Genomic DNA, 17,629 nt, shown 5'->3' with positions numbered 1-17,629 from the left:
GGCGGTGGGATGGCGGCGGCCGCCGGTGTGGGCGACCGGGGTGGAGCAGAGCTGCCGGACGCCGGTCCAGGCGCGGACAGCGGGAACGTGTCCCAAAGCCAAAGCAGGGCTTCCGGCCTCGGGGAGGCGGAGGATGAGGACGTCTCGGAGGCGTCGCTCAGCGCCACCGCCGCCGCCTACTCCGCGTACCTGCTCGCCGACCGCAGCCTCTTCAGCGAGCAGGTGGGCGAGGGCCCGGGCCGGGGCTCCCGCGCTGCTCCCGGCACAGGGGCGTGCGGCTGGCCCGGCGCCGGGAAGCGGTGTCATGGGAGAGCAGCCCTCTGGAGCTGGACACGCTCCCGGGCTGGGAGCGGGACAGGACCTAGCGGGGGTCGCGTCCCTTGCGTTGAACGAAGCCGAGAGACGGAAAAGCCGTGGGATTCCTGTGGGACTGGCTGTAGTCTGACCGGTGTCTATACTCGGTGGTCCTGTTTGTGAGACCGGCCGGGCTTTTGTGTGTGTGTGTTTTCAAGCACTTCAAGCGACCTCTTTTTTGCAGATAGAAAGCTTAGACAAGAGTCTAGAAGACTTACTGACCAGGGTGGATGAATTCGTGGGAATGCTGGACATGGTACGTGTAACTTGCACATGGCTGTGTTTTCAAAGTCAGATTAAACAGAGTTTAATTGGTGTTTGTAAGTAAGACATAGAGAGAAAGAAACCTTTAGTCTAGGCAGGTTCCAGTATGAAAACACATTTGATAATTAGATGACTTATTTTGGTCATCAGGATGCTCATGGGTGAAAACTACCAAGCTTTCATGTCAGACTAAAATGTGTACATATAGCTATAGAATTATAGCATCATATAAAACTTCTTAGGTTGGAAAAGACCTCTAAGATCATCGGCCGTTAACCCAGCATTGCCATATTCACCACTGAAACATGTCTCGAAGTGCCACATCTTCTAAATACACCAGGGATGGTAACTCCACCACTTCCCTGGGCAGCCTGCTTCAATGCTTGACAACCCTTACAGTGAAGGAATTTTTCCTGACTGTGTGTTTTTGTAGTTGTATTTGTGTTCTTGTCTGTGTATATGCACAGAATCCCATTTTGAATGGCAAAGTGACAGAGGTTTAAAAGAACAGTATGATATTCTGCTTATCCTTTAAAATACGTGAAGACATCCTTTGTTGGTTTTATAATGAAGCTATCTAATCAGAGTTGCCAAACCACCAGAGCTAGATTTGTCATTAGGGGACCCTCTTTTCAGAATGGCAGCTTTGTTTTCACTTTTCTCATAGGGTTAGGTGGGGGAACTGAATGGAAAGTTCCTGTAAGCTGACGTTGGTAGATAGGCTGTCTTTTAAAGTGTAGCACATATGGTACTCCTGCATGACTCTATTGTAGGTCTGGGGTTTTTTTTAGTACCAGTAAACTAAGATTTTTTTGTGGCCTGACTTTTTAAACAAACCTGGGGAAAAGTATAGGTAGTAAAGCTCAAGACAAAATTTTAGCTTAATATATTAAATTCTTTAGGGTGTCTTACAAGATGTTCCATCTCAGTTCAGAAGAGATCAAATTAGCCTATATTTAATATAAGTATAAAGGTAAATATTAGTCTCTGCAAAATACATTTTCTTCAAAAATACTTAAAACTATACAAAAAAGCTGGAGTGTATTGATTTCAATCTAGTGTTTTTATACTAATTTATTCTGGTATTTTTAAACTCTAAATTTTAGTCTGTTCTTTGGAGCACAGTTCTAATTTCCCGAATAAAATCTACTACACGTTTTGTTTCATTAATTGATTTTTGTATTATTTCTTTGCATTGTCTTTAGATTCGAAGTGATTCCTCTCAAGTTGTCAATGAAAGTATACCTCAAATTTACACAAAAGCTACAGAAATGAGGCAGATATATAGGAAGATCGACAAACTAGAGGTATTTGCTGTCTTCTAGATGCATTTTTTTTCCTAACATAGGGAAAGATCAATGTCTGCATATTTGTGTGTGTATGTGCACACACATGGAGTGATCTCAGGTGGGTTGTGCTCTCCATGTCCATGCTGGTTTCAATACTTCAGGGTTAATAAAGAGGACTATATTTATGACTAATTCCTTGGGACTGTGGGAATTCCAGACGTGTTTTAGATATTTTTTAACATATTAAAAAAAAATAAAATTGTTCATTGACTTTTTGAAGCAAGGTAGTTTTTTGGTGTTAGCTTTCAAAGTTTCAGAAAGAAACAGAATAAGAGATCTCTTGATCCCTAATAAAGCTTCAAAACTGTGGTTCAGATCCTTGGTTTTTCTTTTGGTAGTAGAAAAGCAGGTAGAAGTCTAGATTCTGAAAAATCCAGGGTAGTTATTTGAGTGGTAAATTGGAAAAGGAAAATTATTTTATTAGATTTAACCTGGTTTTCAGCCTTTTAAGTATCGCAAGTAATTTCTAGCATTAAAATGGAGTTGTAGGCAGAAGGAAAATAGAGCATGAAGTTTTTGACTCCTCATTTAAGCAATGGATCTTTCACTGCTGTTTTGCAATACATAATCCTGTTTTATTATGTTAGTAAAAATGTCATATTTATTTTGGGGTCTTTTTTTACACTAGGCTTTTGTGAAAATGATTGGGAATAGGGTAGCTGGACTGGAAGAACGGGTCATAAAGGCAGAAACAGACCTTGGAGCTTTTCCAAGCACTTTCAAGAAAATCTTGCACACAATCAGCATACCATCCTTCCTTAATGTAAGTAAAGTTTTGCTGCCATGTGATCAGCTTAGTTGCTCTGCTTACTTACTAGAGCAGATGATTAAAATAATAAGTTTGTTACACGTGTCTGAATGTAGCTGTGCATTTTTATATACTTTATTAGGATTTTTACAGAGTTCTCAGGCTTCTTTAGGAAACAACCAAACTTAAAAATATAATTTCTTACAAGGATTTATGTGACATTACAAGAAAAGGCCGAGCACACAAAGAAATGAAGGTGAAGGACACAAACAAGAACATAATGCACAAGCCTTTATACTAAGGAACCCCTGATCTCTGGTGGTATGCAAAGCAAGTAGGAAGAACCTGAACAGGCAACACTGCTAAAGGGTCCTTCTGCACTGATAACATCACTGCACAAATGTTACCAAAAAAGAACATGAAAGCTAATCTGCACAGTATTTTTAAAATAAAGGTCATGTTTATATTCAATCCACACAGTTGGATAATCATGTTACCACCTTGGTAAACTTTCTAAGGATGCAGTTTTCTCTGTCTTTCCTTGTGGACTGTTCCTTAACAAAAGACTTGAAATGCTCTTTCTGGTATATTTCAGAGATGCCTTGCCCAGCACTGAACTGTCATTATGCCTTGGATGTAAAATAACCTTTTGGTTTAAAAAAAAAAAAAATCACCTGAATACCTGATGTTTCTTGACATCACCTGTCAGTACACCATTTACAAGTTTTGCATCTTGCCAGCTCACAGACCATTTTATCTTCTCATATATTCATCCTGTATTAATTCAGTTTTCTCTATTCTGGTAAGAAAGATGAAAAAATAGCTTTGTAGAGCGGGAGAGGAAGAGGGTTGTGGCTCTTCAAGGTATTTTTGTTCCTACATCTTCCAAGCATGTATGGCAGCAGAGAAAAATACATAGAAAAAGAACATGTGTTGTCTTGTTAAGGCTCAGTTCAAGGAACTTGTTCTTCACTGCTCTTTATTTTGTAGCCTTAAAGTTAGTTAATTTCTCATCTCATTCCTTCATTTTCCTTGGTGTTTTAAGTTCAGAGTTCTGTCATTTTTTCTTTTAAAAAAATACAAAGAACACAAAGCTGCACTTCATGGGCCAGTTACAAAACCAAAAAACTGCACAAGTTGCCTTGAAGAATACTCAACCTCAGTATTTTCCATTTTTTTTTCTATAAATAGTTATCAACCAAGGAATTACAGCCTTTACTTGAAAAGTTTGATAGTTCCAAGAAAGTACTCTTTTTTTAGTGCTGTATGGGAACAGTTTGTCAAATTAGCACTTTTTCCATAATTTAAAAGTAAAAAATCTTTGAAAGTGTCAGGAAGGTGAATCTGGCATCTCCAGTGGTTTCTGAGTTTGATTATGGAAAGCAATAAAATAATGCTCAGAACTTACTGTCATTATTTGATTCACTAAAAAGCAGGTTACTGTTCCATGGTGGTTCTGGGTATTGCATAGTAAAATACCTACTCTCAGTAGTAAACACAAGCATATGGATGAAAATGCCTATAGAGATTTCTCCACATGCCTCATATTTAACTAGCTTAATACATCAATGGTAAAATACATGATTTGGAAAAGAAAGTTATTCTGACGTTGTGATTTTCACTGTAGCTGTAGTTCACATTTTATTGCTGGTTTTAATTTACTCAGGTTCCCTCATTCTCTTCTCATTTAAATGTACCTGTTTCTTTATACAAAGGCTGTATTTTCTATTTCTATTTCTACACCTCAAGGTGTGTATTTATAATCTCCCATTCAGATTTTGCCTGAAGTTCTTCCCTTGTGAGTATCAGGCAGTGTAAATAACAGTACTGTACGACTTCTAATATCGCTAAGAATGTAAAGAATGTTTTACTCTCAAAAGGTAAAAATGGCTGCTAAGCAGCTGCAAAAGTAATCATAAATGTGTTCTTAGGCAATAGTGTGTGCTGTGCCTTTCTACAAATTTCCTCACTGGATTGGAATTACCCCATTCTTGCACAGAGGCAAATACAGCGCCTCTTAAATCTGTGTCAGGAGTTGGAGAAAACCTGTGACCTTAGTTTCCCATGCTTGCAGGTTGTTACCTGATAGGACAATACAGGGTAGGAATTTACTTTAAAAATCAGAACTTTCATTTTGAAGGTTGCTTTAACATTTGGCAAAATTTGTGAGAACACTGATAATATACACTGTTCATAGATCAGATCTTTGTTTATATTTTTAATTTCATTGCAACTTGAATGGCAAAACAAACTTAGAGAAAATACTGTTATTGTAAAGTTAAAGATGTAATTTAATGTATCAGCAATTTTGTATACAGCAGGAGAATATGTACTTACTTCATATGGAGTACAAGTACACAGATCAACTGAATATTGAGAAATATCCACTTTGTTTTGTAGGTATGGTTACTTATATCTTCATTTTGCTGCTGTAAAACTGTTCTAAACTCCAAGTCTACCAATGATATTTGGTACACTTTTAACTTTATTATTGGTGAAGGCTAATTTCCTCATTCCAAACTGACAGGGCTCTACAAAATCGTTTTATTAGTTGAAAATAACTTTTAATGAATGAAATCTTGATTTCAAGTATTCTATTTAACGTTGGGTATTGAAAACATGCCCTGTGTCTGTACTGTGTTGCAGCATTATTTACATACAGCAAAACTGACACAGTAGTCACTAGTGGTCCTTGATGTTGCCTCTTTCAATGAGCCATTTGATACAGCAAAACAATGTACAGTTAATATTTAAAAGAAACATGTACACGTGTTTTACTGAAAAACAGTGTAACAGCTCTTTTGCAGTCCACTGCCAGATTATTTTTAACAGTGTATTATATGAAGAAGATCAGCAGGAGCAGCAACCTTCTTGAAACAATCGTTTGCTAGGTGTGTTTCCACAGGAAGGCTTTTTGAGTAACTAAAAGAGAGCCCAGGCCCAGAGTTCACTCAAAAGAAGCAGCTGAGGAGAATTTGAAGGCTGGAGCAGAAAAGCTAAAGGTGTATGTCTGGGAAAGGATGAAGTTTAGAATGACTCTCCTATCAGCTGGATGGTACAGTTTGGCTCCTGCAGTGCTGGCATATTGTGCACGTTCCAGGACTGGATATGTTTAGGTGCTGGAATGGCAAAGGTCAAAGGCTGTGTTTCTTCACTAATGTTAGGAACGTGCCAGATTCGTCTGAGTGTATGGTTAAGAAGTCAATCAACTAAGGAGATACGTCTTAGAAACTTTCCTTGTTTTGCATTTTAGCTCTGCAGGCTTTGCTTTAATATGCTTTGTGAAAAAGGTGAAAAGTAAACATATCTAATTTGCAGAAATCATCTTCCTCACGACAACAACAGACCCTCTATGAACCTCCAGTCCTCTTCAAGACTGAAGACTATTTTCCATGTCTTAATGAAGCACCATATTGATGATTTTTGCTTTGGGATTGATACGAATCAGCCAGAATAGAGAGAGCTAAGTGAACAAAAGGAATGCCAACCTCAGAACAGCTGCATTTTCTAAGCGCTGTTGATGGCATGTTGCCATTCTGATTCTCATTGTCTTCCTTCAGGCAGTATTTTCAGGTAATCTTTGTTTGTGCACATTATTTCAAAATCTTTCCTAAAACACCGTGTAAGTTTTCAGATTATTTTGGGGAAGGAATTTAAGAATATTTTTGCATTGCATTTTTTTTAATACGGAAATAATGGGAAACGTACTATTGTATATAAGTTTTTTAACACATAAATATCTGTGCTGCTGCAAGTGTAAATAGCTATACCACAAGGATTGGGGTTTGTCTTTTTTCATAATGTGCTGATTGAGGTGAAAGAAAAACTATGCATAAAATCATCTATTCATCAAGGTTTTAAGCCTGATCCTGCAGTTTGTACAGAGAAATGCACCGCGTTGGGATGTACTTGTTGCAGGGGCAGGACTTGGAAGATCATCAAGGAATCAAGGACATTGCTCAATGCATGTGATGTAGTCCCTGTTCACAAAGCAAGCATCCTGCCCCACTGATGGTCCTCAGGTCACAGTGACCTAAGCTTTTAATTATTGCATCGTTGTATTGTTTGATGTGCAACCAGGTGGGCATGAAACAGACTTTTATATATATATATATATATATATATACACATACATAGAGAGAGAGAGAGATATGTATCCTGCTGTCAAAAAGAACAAGTATCGAAGTTGAGGGAGGGATGTTGACTGTGGACTGAACCTGGATCAGGTACCTGACCAGACTGCATTTCCTTCACAACTCTGTGGTTACTGAGGCTTCCTGTGCTGATTGCAGTGTATATTATCAATAAACTAATAGCTGTCTAACCCCTGTTGTGGTCTTGCATTTCACTGGACAGTATTGACCCACCTAGCAGGTGTTAATCATAAGTTGATGTATTCCTCTGAACAAGTTTTACATCTACTGCTCTATTGCTCACTAGCAATTGTATGTAACTCACTAGAAGTATTCAAAATTCAAGTCTGGGAGGAATGCTTTAGAGAAACAGTATTTGTTTAGATTTAGAGAAATTAGACTTTAGCTTTTTTATGTGTTGTACACACAAAACAGGTATGGAGTTACAGAACAGAGATTATATATTAATAGATCCTATCTCCAAAGTCCAGCAAGGATTGGGTTCTAAACATCTTTAGGATCTGAAGCAACATTTATTAAAAACTAAAACAAAGGTTTTCAAGTCAAAGTTAGTAGGCTCCAAAAGTAGTTGTAAAACTTTCCAGAATTTTAACATTAAGACTCTTTAAAAATAATCACATATAATCATGCAGAAAGAAACGGACATAACTTTGAAGGAGAGCTCCCCTGCCATCTTCCTTGCTTTCATAAATAATTCATTAGTCAGATGTTCTACTGGAGCAACAGTTGCATTTCAAAACAGGGTGGTGCCTTTCAGTGTATGCATAAAAAATACTTGAAGGTTTATCCCTCCTCAGTGGTGTCTAATAAAATTACATACTTAGTGTAGCAACATCAGGCTACAGTCAAATACTCTGAAACATACTAACACTGGGATGAAAAAAAAGGTTATATTTAGAACAACTTTGTAATTAAATTAATCACCTTCTCAAATAACCTTGCTCTCTGCTGTGTGGAGCCAAAATGCAGTTTCTTTTAGACAGATGTTTGAAAAAATGAATATCTCAACGAGTTTATACAGCTGAGTATTTTTCACACAATATTGTTTATATTAATAAGAGTAAAAATTCATATGTTCTGAAGTGGGCATTTTTGTTGAACTGTTGTATGAAAAAAAATCTGTATCTTCAAGGCACACCACAATAAAAAATCATACAGTTCCTTTAATTAGTATAGTTCTGTGTTGGAAATTCTCCAAAATGTTCTTAAGAAATGCTATAAAAGTACAGACAATAAATAAATTCTGGCTTCTAGAAATACATGGCTCAAAAAACCAAGGTCACAGTTCATCTGTTGTGAAATAAAGCTCATGGTTATGAAATTAAGGCATTCTTATAATACTGACAATGCAGTCTGCTGTTGGTTTGTTTGCACCTTGGCTGTCTCCTTATTCATGGTCAGTCTTACCATGCAGGAATAGCATAAAATACATCCCAAGTGTTCACACTCAGTAAAGAACGACTCAGAATATTCTTTTATTCTGTCTGCTGTTAGCCTGTATTTGTGCAAAACCAGTAATAACTATATTATGAATTCGATTCAATATTTACTGGGTTTGCCAGCTGTAAACAAAATCTGAATCTCAAAATCCACTGCTACCAATATTAACAGCCCCAGAAGGCTGTACTTGCATCTTTCCCTGCGCAGTTTGTCCTCTTGCCTGAGTTCCAAGATACAAGCCAGTAACTATGGCGCTACATCACCTGCTTTTAACATGAAGAGTTCTTCATCTAGAACTGGTGTAAAGCAATATGTGATTACTGTGCTGAGCTGGTACAGGTTGAGTATCAAGCACTTGAAATCAGCTAATGTTTCATAGCAACAAAGGAGTCTACATGCAAATCTTACTTTTCTTCTGTGTCATTGAGCAAACATTTTAAAGCAATCCTAGCAAAAGTAATGCTAAAAGTTTTTACATTCTTATAGTTATGTACATTTTAGGCCAATGTTAAGTAGCCTTAGCTTAATGCTATTTGAAACAAATGCTGCAGCTTTCTAAAAATTACCTGTTTGCTGTAGAATGTATGTCAATATGTCACTGAATCTCCATTCACAAGGTATGCACAGGGAGGTTGTATCACTGTCAGGTTGGACTGAATGTTAGAGCTCTACACTTTTCATAGCTCCTGGACAAAAATCAGTGCAATCTATGTTATGTAGATATTTAGTTACATGATAAATTATGCCTGAAGTCAGCACATAAAGATTGGTATTTGTATTCAATTATTTTTGGATGGTCATGTTTTGTTCCAGTTGAGCAGTGCTGCTGCAACTGCAGTAAAGCCCAAAGAAATTACAGAAGGTTGCAATGACTGAAATGAAAAGAAACAGGTTTGATGATTTTCTGATCAAATAAGATAAATTACTTAAAGATTCACTGGGTTACATTGACATCAAAACCTGTGGCGTTTCATTACTTCTGCTGACAGTAGCCTTTAGTGTTAAGTAGTTTTACCTGCAATACTAAGAATTAAGTAGCACACTAAAACTGCGAGGAGTCATCCTGAGTGAAAGACCTCCCACAATGAGAAGGAAGAGCAAGATAGCTTGCACCTTCATCTGTGAAAAGGACTTCATATTTGGAATTGGTAAATAATGTTACCATTAAAAAAAATTTAAAAAGGACAATGTTTTTTCGGCGATTACTTTTTTAAACTCCCTCACAAGTAGTAGAAAAGAAATCTAGTCCTGCACCCGCTACCCAGAAACTCCTTGGAAAGCCAAAATCCGTGTCAGATATAGCTATGGTCAAAGAGGACCATAACAGGAGTCAGTATCATTCTAGCCATTGCAGCTAAATCCATCGGGGATGAGGAGTTTCCGGCTGCTGGGATTCACATCCCTGTAGGAGCTGAGCTGCTGTGGCAGGCTGTGCTGCAGCAGCAGAGCAGAGGCTTTGTCCACTCAGCTGCTTTTGTTGATTCTACTTCAAGCCGATGGGTGGTAGTACAACCTAAAGATAGTAGTACAGACTCCAGCTATCTCAGAGATTTTTTGTGAGTTTTCTTGACTTTCTTGCTTGATGTTATCTACTCACAAACTCTTTCAATGCTCGTTGGTTTTTATGGTTTTGAAAAACTGTAAGGGATATGAGAATGGTGTGAGATGTCTTAAAAGTCCTAAGGAACAAGTGAAACAGAGAAAAGGGGGGGCCGAAGGTGTTGCTTGTGGGCAGTACAGTACAATGTCAGGGAGACAGAATGCAATCACCTATAGATACAGAGTGTGAAAAGGAAAAATGGAAATAATAACTTTGGAATTATGTCAGACTAAAGGATATGGTAGGGAAACTGAAATACCCTGTCTAAAATGCGCACAGAAGGATCAAAACAATATTTCGTTTTTGTCAACTTTAATATTGGCTGTACATTCTTTGGTGGACAATTAAAGTAATAAAAAATACGTTAGCATTGCATTAATAATCATTCCAGTGTGCTATCTATATGGGATCTTAAATAGTATATTTTAAAAGTACGTTGAAAATACAGCTATATGAATGTGCTGACAGACCTAAGAAAATTAACTGAATTTTAGCAAGGATTTCATCATAGGGTTCTGAGTGAAAAGACAAAGGGACAGAATTCATGGGGGGAAAGTGAACTCACTGAGAAAAGGATTAGTATCCAATTTCTCATTTCCCACCGTTTCAGAAGCTGTAGGTTTCATGATAATAGCTCAATGCCTGCATTATTTAAAAATAAATTAATTGCCATCTGTTCCTTACAGGTGACACTGTCAAGATTTTCTTTACAAGAAAGAGATCTAGAAAGCAACCTTCAAGAAAAACAAAAGCAGAAATTTCCATAATCCTAGGACATTAAAACTGAGGGCTGGCACTAAATACGAGAAAAGCACCTGAGAACTGCAGACTGGCAATTAAGCTGGTTCTGATTGATTCATATTAAAAAAAAAATGGTAAGAGCCTTCTTGGTGCAGGAATGGAAGAGGCAGAAAATAGCATAGCCAGGAGATAAGCCAGGGTACGTGCCAAGGTGTGAATTTGTGGTGACAGAGCTGTGAGTAGCATCAACAGACGAGGGCAAGATTCCTGAACTGGGAGGTATGAATGGAGATCCACAACAGACATAACATATATATGTGATGTTATTTTTTCACAGTTTAGGAGCTTCTTTTTTTTTTCCCCTCCAGTGTGCACCATTCCCAAGTACATAGTTTTAGGAGGGGCTATAACTGTACTAGAACTGTGGGCCAGTTCTAGTGCGTGTGTCTGGACCAGGCTGCTGTTACTGCTTCTGGTTGCAGCCTCTTTCTCAAAAGCTGTAGGACTTGCAGGTAGCTAGCCAGGTTATTGGACTGTTCTGGCTAAAAATGAGTCCTGCCAAGCCAATCAGTCCAGCCCCAGCACTGATGTCCTGGCACAAGGATGAGGGGTGATGCTCCTCTACTCCCAATCCACCCCCCCACCCCGAGAAGGCAAGCAAAGCACAGCCTGGCAAGTGTCTCCCCATGTACAGCTGGGGAGATGCCTGCTGTGGAATTAACATCTGTTTCCTTCGTGTTTCTTTGATTAGCCCTTTTCTCTACAGGGATGGCTTTGCAATTTAATTGGAAACACAGAGGGAAAGAAGAACAGGAAAGAATTAAGGTATTGAGAATAACCTTCTTGTCATTACAGAGATGTCTGTGTATCCTGCTCAGATACCTGCTTCCAGCAATAATTTATCAACTAAAATGTGATGGTTCATCTGCTAGTGATGAGCAGTGCCCTTATTTTTGGTGTCAGAGGTTGCTTGGAACTTTTTTGGAATTGTGCCTGTTGCATCTAAAATTCAGTGTATTATTAAGCAAAAAAATATTTGTGAGGAAAAATACTGAACAATATAATTGAACAAAAAATGTATTTTATTTCTGGATTTATTAGCTTGACTACTTCTGAATTTAATTGTGTTTCTGTAGTTGAAGGACAACAGAAAGCAGTAATGCAAGAGGAATCTTGCCTAAGGAAAAGCAAGTATGATATTGTTAGCTAACAAGGTAGATGAGCACTGCCATTGCAAACATTACATGTACCAGTGACAATAAGTCAAGATTCTGCCAAGTGAGTTAGATGAAATTATGAGGAAACAGAGTCAATAATAGAAAGAAGTCAGCAAAAGTAGGGTTCTATGAGGTACCAGTGCCCATCTTGAATAGCATTCTGTCTCTCATTAGTTTGCACTATGGGACTGCCTCTGGGTGTAAAATGGATTATTTTGGGATTGAATACAGCTAGAGACTTGCTCAGGAGTTTAGCTGGCTTGCTGCAACCGCTGTTGGATATTCATTCCATGCTGCTGGCCAGGCACTAGTTTTAGGCCAAGATGAAACTCAAAGAAACATTAAGCTACAAATCTACCTGAACTACAGTGTTGAAGTACTTGCTAGCTCAGTCATAGCCCCAGTGTGGCAAACAGCACTCTACAGGGGTAAAAAGACTGCACCAAAGCTCTGGGATGAATGCAGATGTGATGGTGCTTGAATATGGATGGTGTGGGAATTGTGAAAGCCTGATGTAAACGTCAGGTAGGAAAGCTGCTGGAGAGGGGATGATGGAGGGATAGACACAGATCTTCTAAATGAAGTAAGTTCAGTCCAGGTTCACAAAGATAATTAATGGACTAGAACATCTCCTGTCAAGTGTCTGAGAGAACTGGGATGGTCCATCCTGAAGAAGACTCACGGTTGATCTCATCATTCTGTATAAATACCTAAAGGGAGGGAGTGGAGGAGAGGAAGACAAGCACTTTTCAGTATGCCCACTGGTAGGACAAGAGGCAGTGTGCACAAAAATTAAATCTCCTTGTCAAAGCACCTTCTCTGTTGCATCCCACATTCATATTTTTGAACCCTTTTGTTCCATCAAACTTCTTTTAATATCCTCTAATTCTTGTATTGGAGGATGCAATCAACAGTCATGAGCCGTCTGTGTTGCTCATCCTCTTGTAGTAATGTCTGCTATTTCCTTTTCCATGATCTCTTCCATTGGCTGAAGAGTCATAGAGTGGCCTGGGTTTGAAGGGACCTTAAAGATAATCTGTTTCCACCCCTCACCATGGGCAGGGATACTTGCCTCTAGAACAGGTTGCTTAAAGTCCTGTTATTTTTTGTATGAAGCTTCCATGCTATTGCTGCCTTCTTCTGATCCTTTCCCACTCCTGCTGTATCCTATTTGAGATCAGAAAACTAGGACTACCCATGTAATTTAAGGCAGCAGCAAACCAGAGGTTTAAACAATACCACAACCTGTCTTTTTCTTCTTTCTTCTCTAGTTATTTCCCAATATCAGATGTGCTTTGTTGTCTTGTTCTGAATGTTTGAACTGATGTTTTCCAGGGCCTATCAGAGTTGTGTGATCTCATGCATGAGTAACTGCTCAAATTTACTTTCTGACTCATAATGTGGTTCATGTATAAGGATATTTTAATGTAATAGCTAAATCTGTAGCTCTGGAAGGAGCTATTTCCAATCAGTAGGATGAGGTTTTACTAAAACAAAGGCTATGTGGATCAGATATAAAAAGTAGTAGATTGTGGGGCAATGCACAAGAAGGCAAAATATAGTACTGCATTGGTCAGTGTGTTTGTGTGGATACACCACTACTGGAGGTCAGCAACTGTCCTAGCTGTCTGACCCCTTTGTGTATTTGTGCTCATTGGGTTGTCATTTACTTTTTCCCATCATAGCTACAGAGCAGTGGTCCTGTCAAAATGGTGTTTAAACTCAACCTGAGGTACTTTGCTGAAACAGAAACCCCATGAAGCATGCTCCAGATACTGTTCAACCTACTGCACCTTGGAGGAGACCGGTAACACTGTGAGGAAATGATGGAAAGTCTCTTTTCAGTGCTCCCAAATCCTTCTTTGTGTCACAAATCTGTCCAGGGTACCTTCTTCTCCCCCGCTTTCCCTTAGCTCTTCTGTATCCTGAGACTGAGCTGCCTCTTACAGAGCCCCCTTTTTTTTCCCTGGTAGGGCAGAGGGCAAGCACTCTGAGCATCTGGACAGGTGGGCAGTGGCATTTCCTATGGAGACTCCTGCTTTGAGCTAGTTGAGAGCAACCATTCTGAGAATTTTACTCTGATTCTTTTGTGAAGCAAGAACCCCCATAGCTCAAGCCATGTTGAGGAACATCCCAAGTCCAAAGTGGGCATTTCACTGCCCTGCTCTGGTGAGATTAGTGTACTGTTACTCTCAGACTTTTAGATGATCCTGAAGAATGTCAGCTGGGCCTCTTGAGAGAACACTCTGATGGACAGCAGTACTCACACATTTTGTTCCCCAAACCTTTGCTTGGAACCCAGCTCTTGAGACCATTGTTGATTCCAATCCCCCTGCCCAACCGTGGCAGGGGGCTTGGAACTAGATGATCTTTAAAGTCCCTTCCAACCCAATTCATTTTGTAATTCTATGTTGATGATTAATCACGCGCTACTTTTATATTGCGGTGTGTAGGAAGAGGTTGAAGTGAATGACTATTCTGCAATCACAGTCTGCTGTTTTCTCTGTGAGAGTTTTGTGGATGTGGCCATCTGATAACAGCATAGTGCTGAGAGAAGAGGTATAGCCTTGCTTTTGCACTCTTCCTCTTTCCGGCTCTGTTCTTTTAATTTTCTTCAGCAACTGAGCATTATGGTCAAACTAAAAAGCAGTATCTTGTCTTGCAAGAAAAATTAACATCTCCAGCTGTGTTAAAATTGACTTTTCGATCTGCTACGCAATGTGGCTTAATTCACAGGTGAAATGGCAATACCAATATAGAGCCCAGAAGCAAAGCCTGGCATAACTGTAAGAGAAGGAAATATTCTGAAATATTCTACCATATTTTTTTGCCCCATTTTCCCTTTACATTTTTAAAAATAAGCAAATTTCTTGTTGCCTGACACAGCTTTGTACCTAATTTTACAGTTTACTCATGGTTCTTGTAACTATATGTGATGTTTTTCCTGTGTGATGTTTTTATAGTAATACAAATACTGTTGGTCCTTAGTGTCACTTGTTAAGGGTGTCTGGAGAAAACAAATTTGTTACACTTAGAATTGCTCACAAGCTTTTTGTCTGCATGGTTTGACCTGTGGAGAAGCTGCTCCGTGTTGTATTTAAAAGAAGGATGGGATGCACCCACACCTCCCTGGTAAGGCCTCCGTGTGACAGTGTTGTCAAATGTCTGTCCCAGTCTGTGTGAACACCTAATTGTACCTGATAGATGCCAACTGGTGAAATGAATTTATGACTCAAAACATTGATGATGACAGGCATTTGCATCACCTGGGCCCATCAGAGCATGGACATGTGGAAAGGTTCATCTCAGGCTTCCTTATGTGTCTGAACCTGCCTACCAGCAGCTGGGGATCTGCTCAGGCAGCAGCTGGCTGGCTGCTACTTCCTCTCTTGCACTGCTGCTGGAACAGAAACGTGCAGGATGAAATCCATGATGCTACCAGGGCTCTCAGAGCAGGCATACGGGTGCTGGGGTGCCTGCTTAAGAGGGTGCCCTTGCCAGATGGAAGGGGGTATTTAGCTGTGTGCAGGCAGACCTTTGGGAAGAAAACAGGTAACCTGGGATCTGCCTGGGGCTCCTTGCTCTATCAAAAAGACATCTGTTTAATCCTGAGTTTCTACAGATGCAGCCATATATGGCTGGCTGGTGGAGGGTCCTGGAGGAATATTGAAGGCTGTTGGCACACAGCTGTGAAGACCAAGCTGAGCAAGACAGCAGGCGGCAGCAGCACAACCCCAGCTTAGCCCAGAAATCCACACTGCCACTTCCACCACTGGCCTTGCCAGGTCCACAGCCCTGGGGCAGTCTGTGAGGCATCATAGGGGTGCCTGCAGCTCCCCCGGGCTGGTCACAATGCAAACAGCAGGTCAGGTGGGGCAGGCTGGGGCACAGGAGAAAGAAAGAGAGGTGCAGAAAGCTTCCAGAATACACAGGAAAGCAAAGAAAGAAAGTACCTAGTGGCACCAGAGGAGGTTATGAGGCTGTGTGTGTTAGGGTCAGTCATATCAAGGTAAAGAGAAGTGGCTGATGTGTGCAGGTGAAATGGATTTGCTTTGTTAGGAGAAAAGGGGAGATAGGATAGAAGGAGGAATGTTTTGTCATCTGAATGGCCCAGTCAGTTTGACATCAGAATTTTAGCCACAGATTTTCAGGATGCAGATGAAATAGTTCTACTGCAGATGAGTTATCACTAACTCCCTGATTGTAATGATTCATGCACTTCCTTTCAAATTCCATTTTTTCTTATCATGTGCTCTATAGCCTCTTCCCAGAAAGAAGATTTATTACAGCGGTCTTTACTAAGTAAGTGTTATTTTTCTTAGCCATCTGCTTCTGTTCTGCTTTCCTTTTAACAGGAAGATGAAACAGTTAAAAATTAGTCAGTCCACACAGTGCCTTTTTTTTCTCCTTGTCCAGGAACATTTAGTATGTGTGGCCCTAGGAGGCAGAATACTGAACTCCTCTTACTGCACAGGGCGTTTCCGTAGCTGTAATGTAATTTCCAGTGTCCACTATTAAATAATACCAATGTCATCCTAGTATTTTCTCTGTGTAAAAGAATCATGCTTTTGGAAATGTTTTGACACATCATAAAGCAAACGGAAAATCCTGTTTGTTACCATGCACATTTGTTTGATACTGCCTGAAACTGGTAAAAGAATTTTAATGGCTTGCAACTTGACAGTCATCATTAGCAGTGGCTTTTATTAAATTACTCTGATTATTTTCAAAGGCTTGTTTTCATTTCTAATTATTAGTGCACATACGTCCTCTAAATGTCCATCTGATAATATTCTTCAGTAATATTCTTTAGTGTAGAACTTTCAGCAGGTGATGTTAAAACAATAAAAAAGCCCAGCTTCCTCCTTCCTCTTTGCTTTTGTATGTCTCAGCTTACAACTGCTTTCCTGTCTTTGATGAGTAATTGCATTTACCTTGTACTGGTACTTTTGCATTTCAGTCTGGAGCATTGATTTTGATTTCCTTGTCTTCTGATCAGAAAAAGCATAACATTTTTTTTTTTACTATAGATATCACTGGATTTTTGTCAGATCAGAGAAACCCTCTTTTCTAAGTTGTGATTTCACAGGATGTTGTGTCAATGGCATGCAGATATATCTGGTCACTTCTGAAAATGTTTGGTGCTGTTTCCTACTAGCAGTGCAGGTCCTGAAGCTTTATATGTTGTTTTATAATTCAGCTGAATATTATAAAGATCTAAAACATAAACAACATAAAATATAACAATCGAGTATGAGAATATGAATGAACATCTCAAATACCAGAGATTCCCAACTATGCAAGTATAGAATCCCTTTTACTCCTTGTCACGGCCATATGGTGGCACTGGCTATTGCTGAGCATTGACTGCTGAGCTGGGCTGTCCTAGGAGTAGTACAGCCCAGTATTTCAAATTTAGCAGGGCATTTTCAGAAGCTAGGATCTAGTTCATTCAGACTGGTCCATGGTTTGTTCATTCCTGCACGCAAAGTAAAACAGCAGCTTTTTCCTGATAGGGCTCTGATAGTACCAGCTCCAGCTCTCCACCTTCCTCCTCAGCCAACTACTGCCACTTGCAGCAGTGAGACTGGGAAGAGATTTCCTTCTGCATGTTCTCTGACTTCCTTCTCGTGTTCTGCTACCTGCCTTGCTGCCAGCAGAGGAAAATGTCGGGCAACTGTGAATATGAATGTGGCCTCACAGCCTGTGGTTTCCTCCTCTGGGTGGTGATGAGTTGCCCTCGTGCCTCCTCTCAGTGAACC

The 17,629-nt window shown here is 39.7% G+C and overlaps 1 protein-coding gene across 1 annotated transcript; it reads left to right on the top strand.

The window, feature by feature from the left end:
- On the top strand, positions 1 to 7,039 carry BLOC1S4 (biogenesis of lysosomal organelles complex 1 subunit 4). Its single transcript, XM_062500589.1, has 5 exons — positions 1 to 222; positions 539 to 610; positions 1,824 to 1,925; positions 2,596 to 2,730; positions 6,034 to 7,039. Exons 1-5 carry the CDS (start codon positions 10 to 12, stop codon positions 6,130 to 6,132), a joined length of 621 nt encoding a protein of 206 aa, XP_062356573.1. The 5' UTR covers positions 1 to 9; the 3' UTR covers positions 6,133 to 7,039.
- Positions 7,040 to 17,629: the final 10,590 nt, after the last annotated feature.

The sequence above is a fragment of the Cinclus cinclus genome, chromosome 1 (genome assembly GCF_963662255.1).
Source record: "Cinclus cinclus chromosome 1, bCinCin1.1, whole genome shotgun sequence".
Classification (NCBI taxonomy): domain Eukaryota; kingdom Metazoa; phylum Chordata; class Aves; order Passeriformes; family Cinclidae; genus Cinclus; species Cinclus cinclus.
The sequence above is the reverse complement of the archived record's forward strand: the minus strand, read 5'-3'. Positions and strand labels throughout refer to the sequence as shown.

Coding starts and splice junctions, on each gene's coding strand:
- BLOC1S4 (XM_062500589.1), top strand. CDS start 10: ATGGCGGCGGCCGCCGGTGTGGGCGACCGGGGTGGAGCAGAGCTGCCG. Junction 611..1,823: donor TCGTGGGAATGCTGGACATG/GTACGTGTAACT, acceptor CATTGTCTTTAG/ATTCGAAGTGATTCCTCTCA. Junction 1,926..2,595: donor GGAAGATCGACAAACTAGAG/GTATTTGCTGTC, acceptor TTTTTACACTAG/GCTTTTGTGAAAATGATTGG.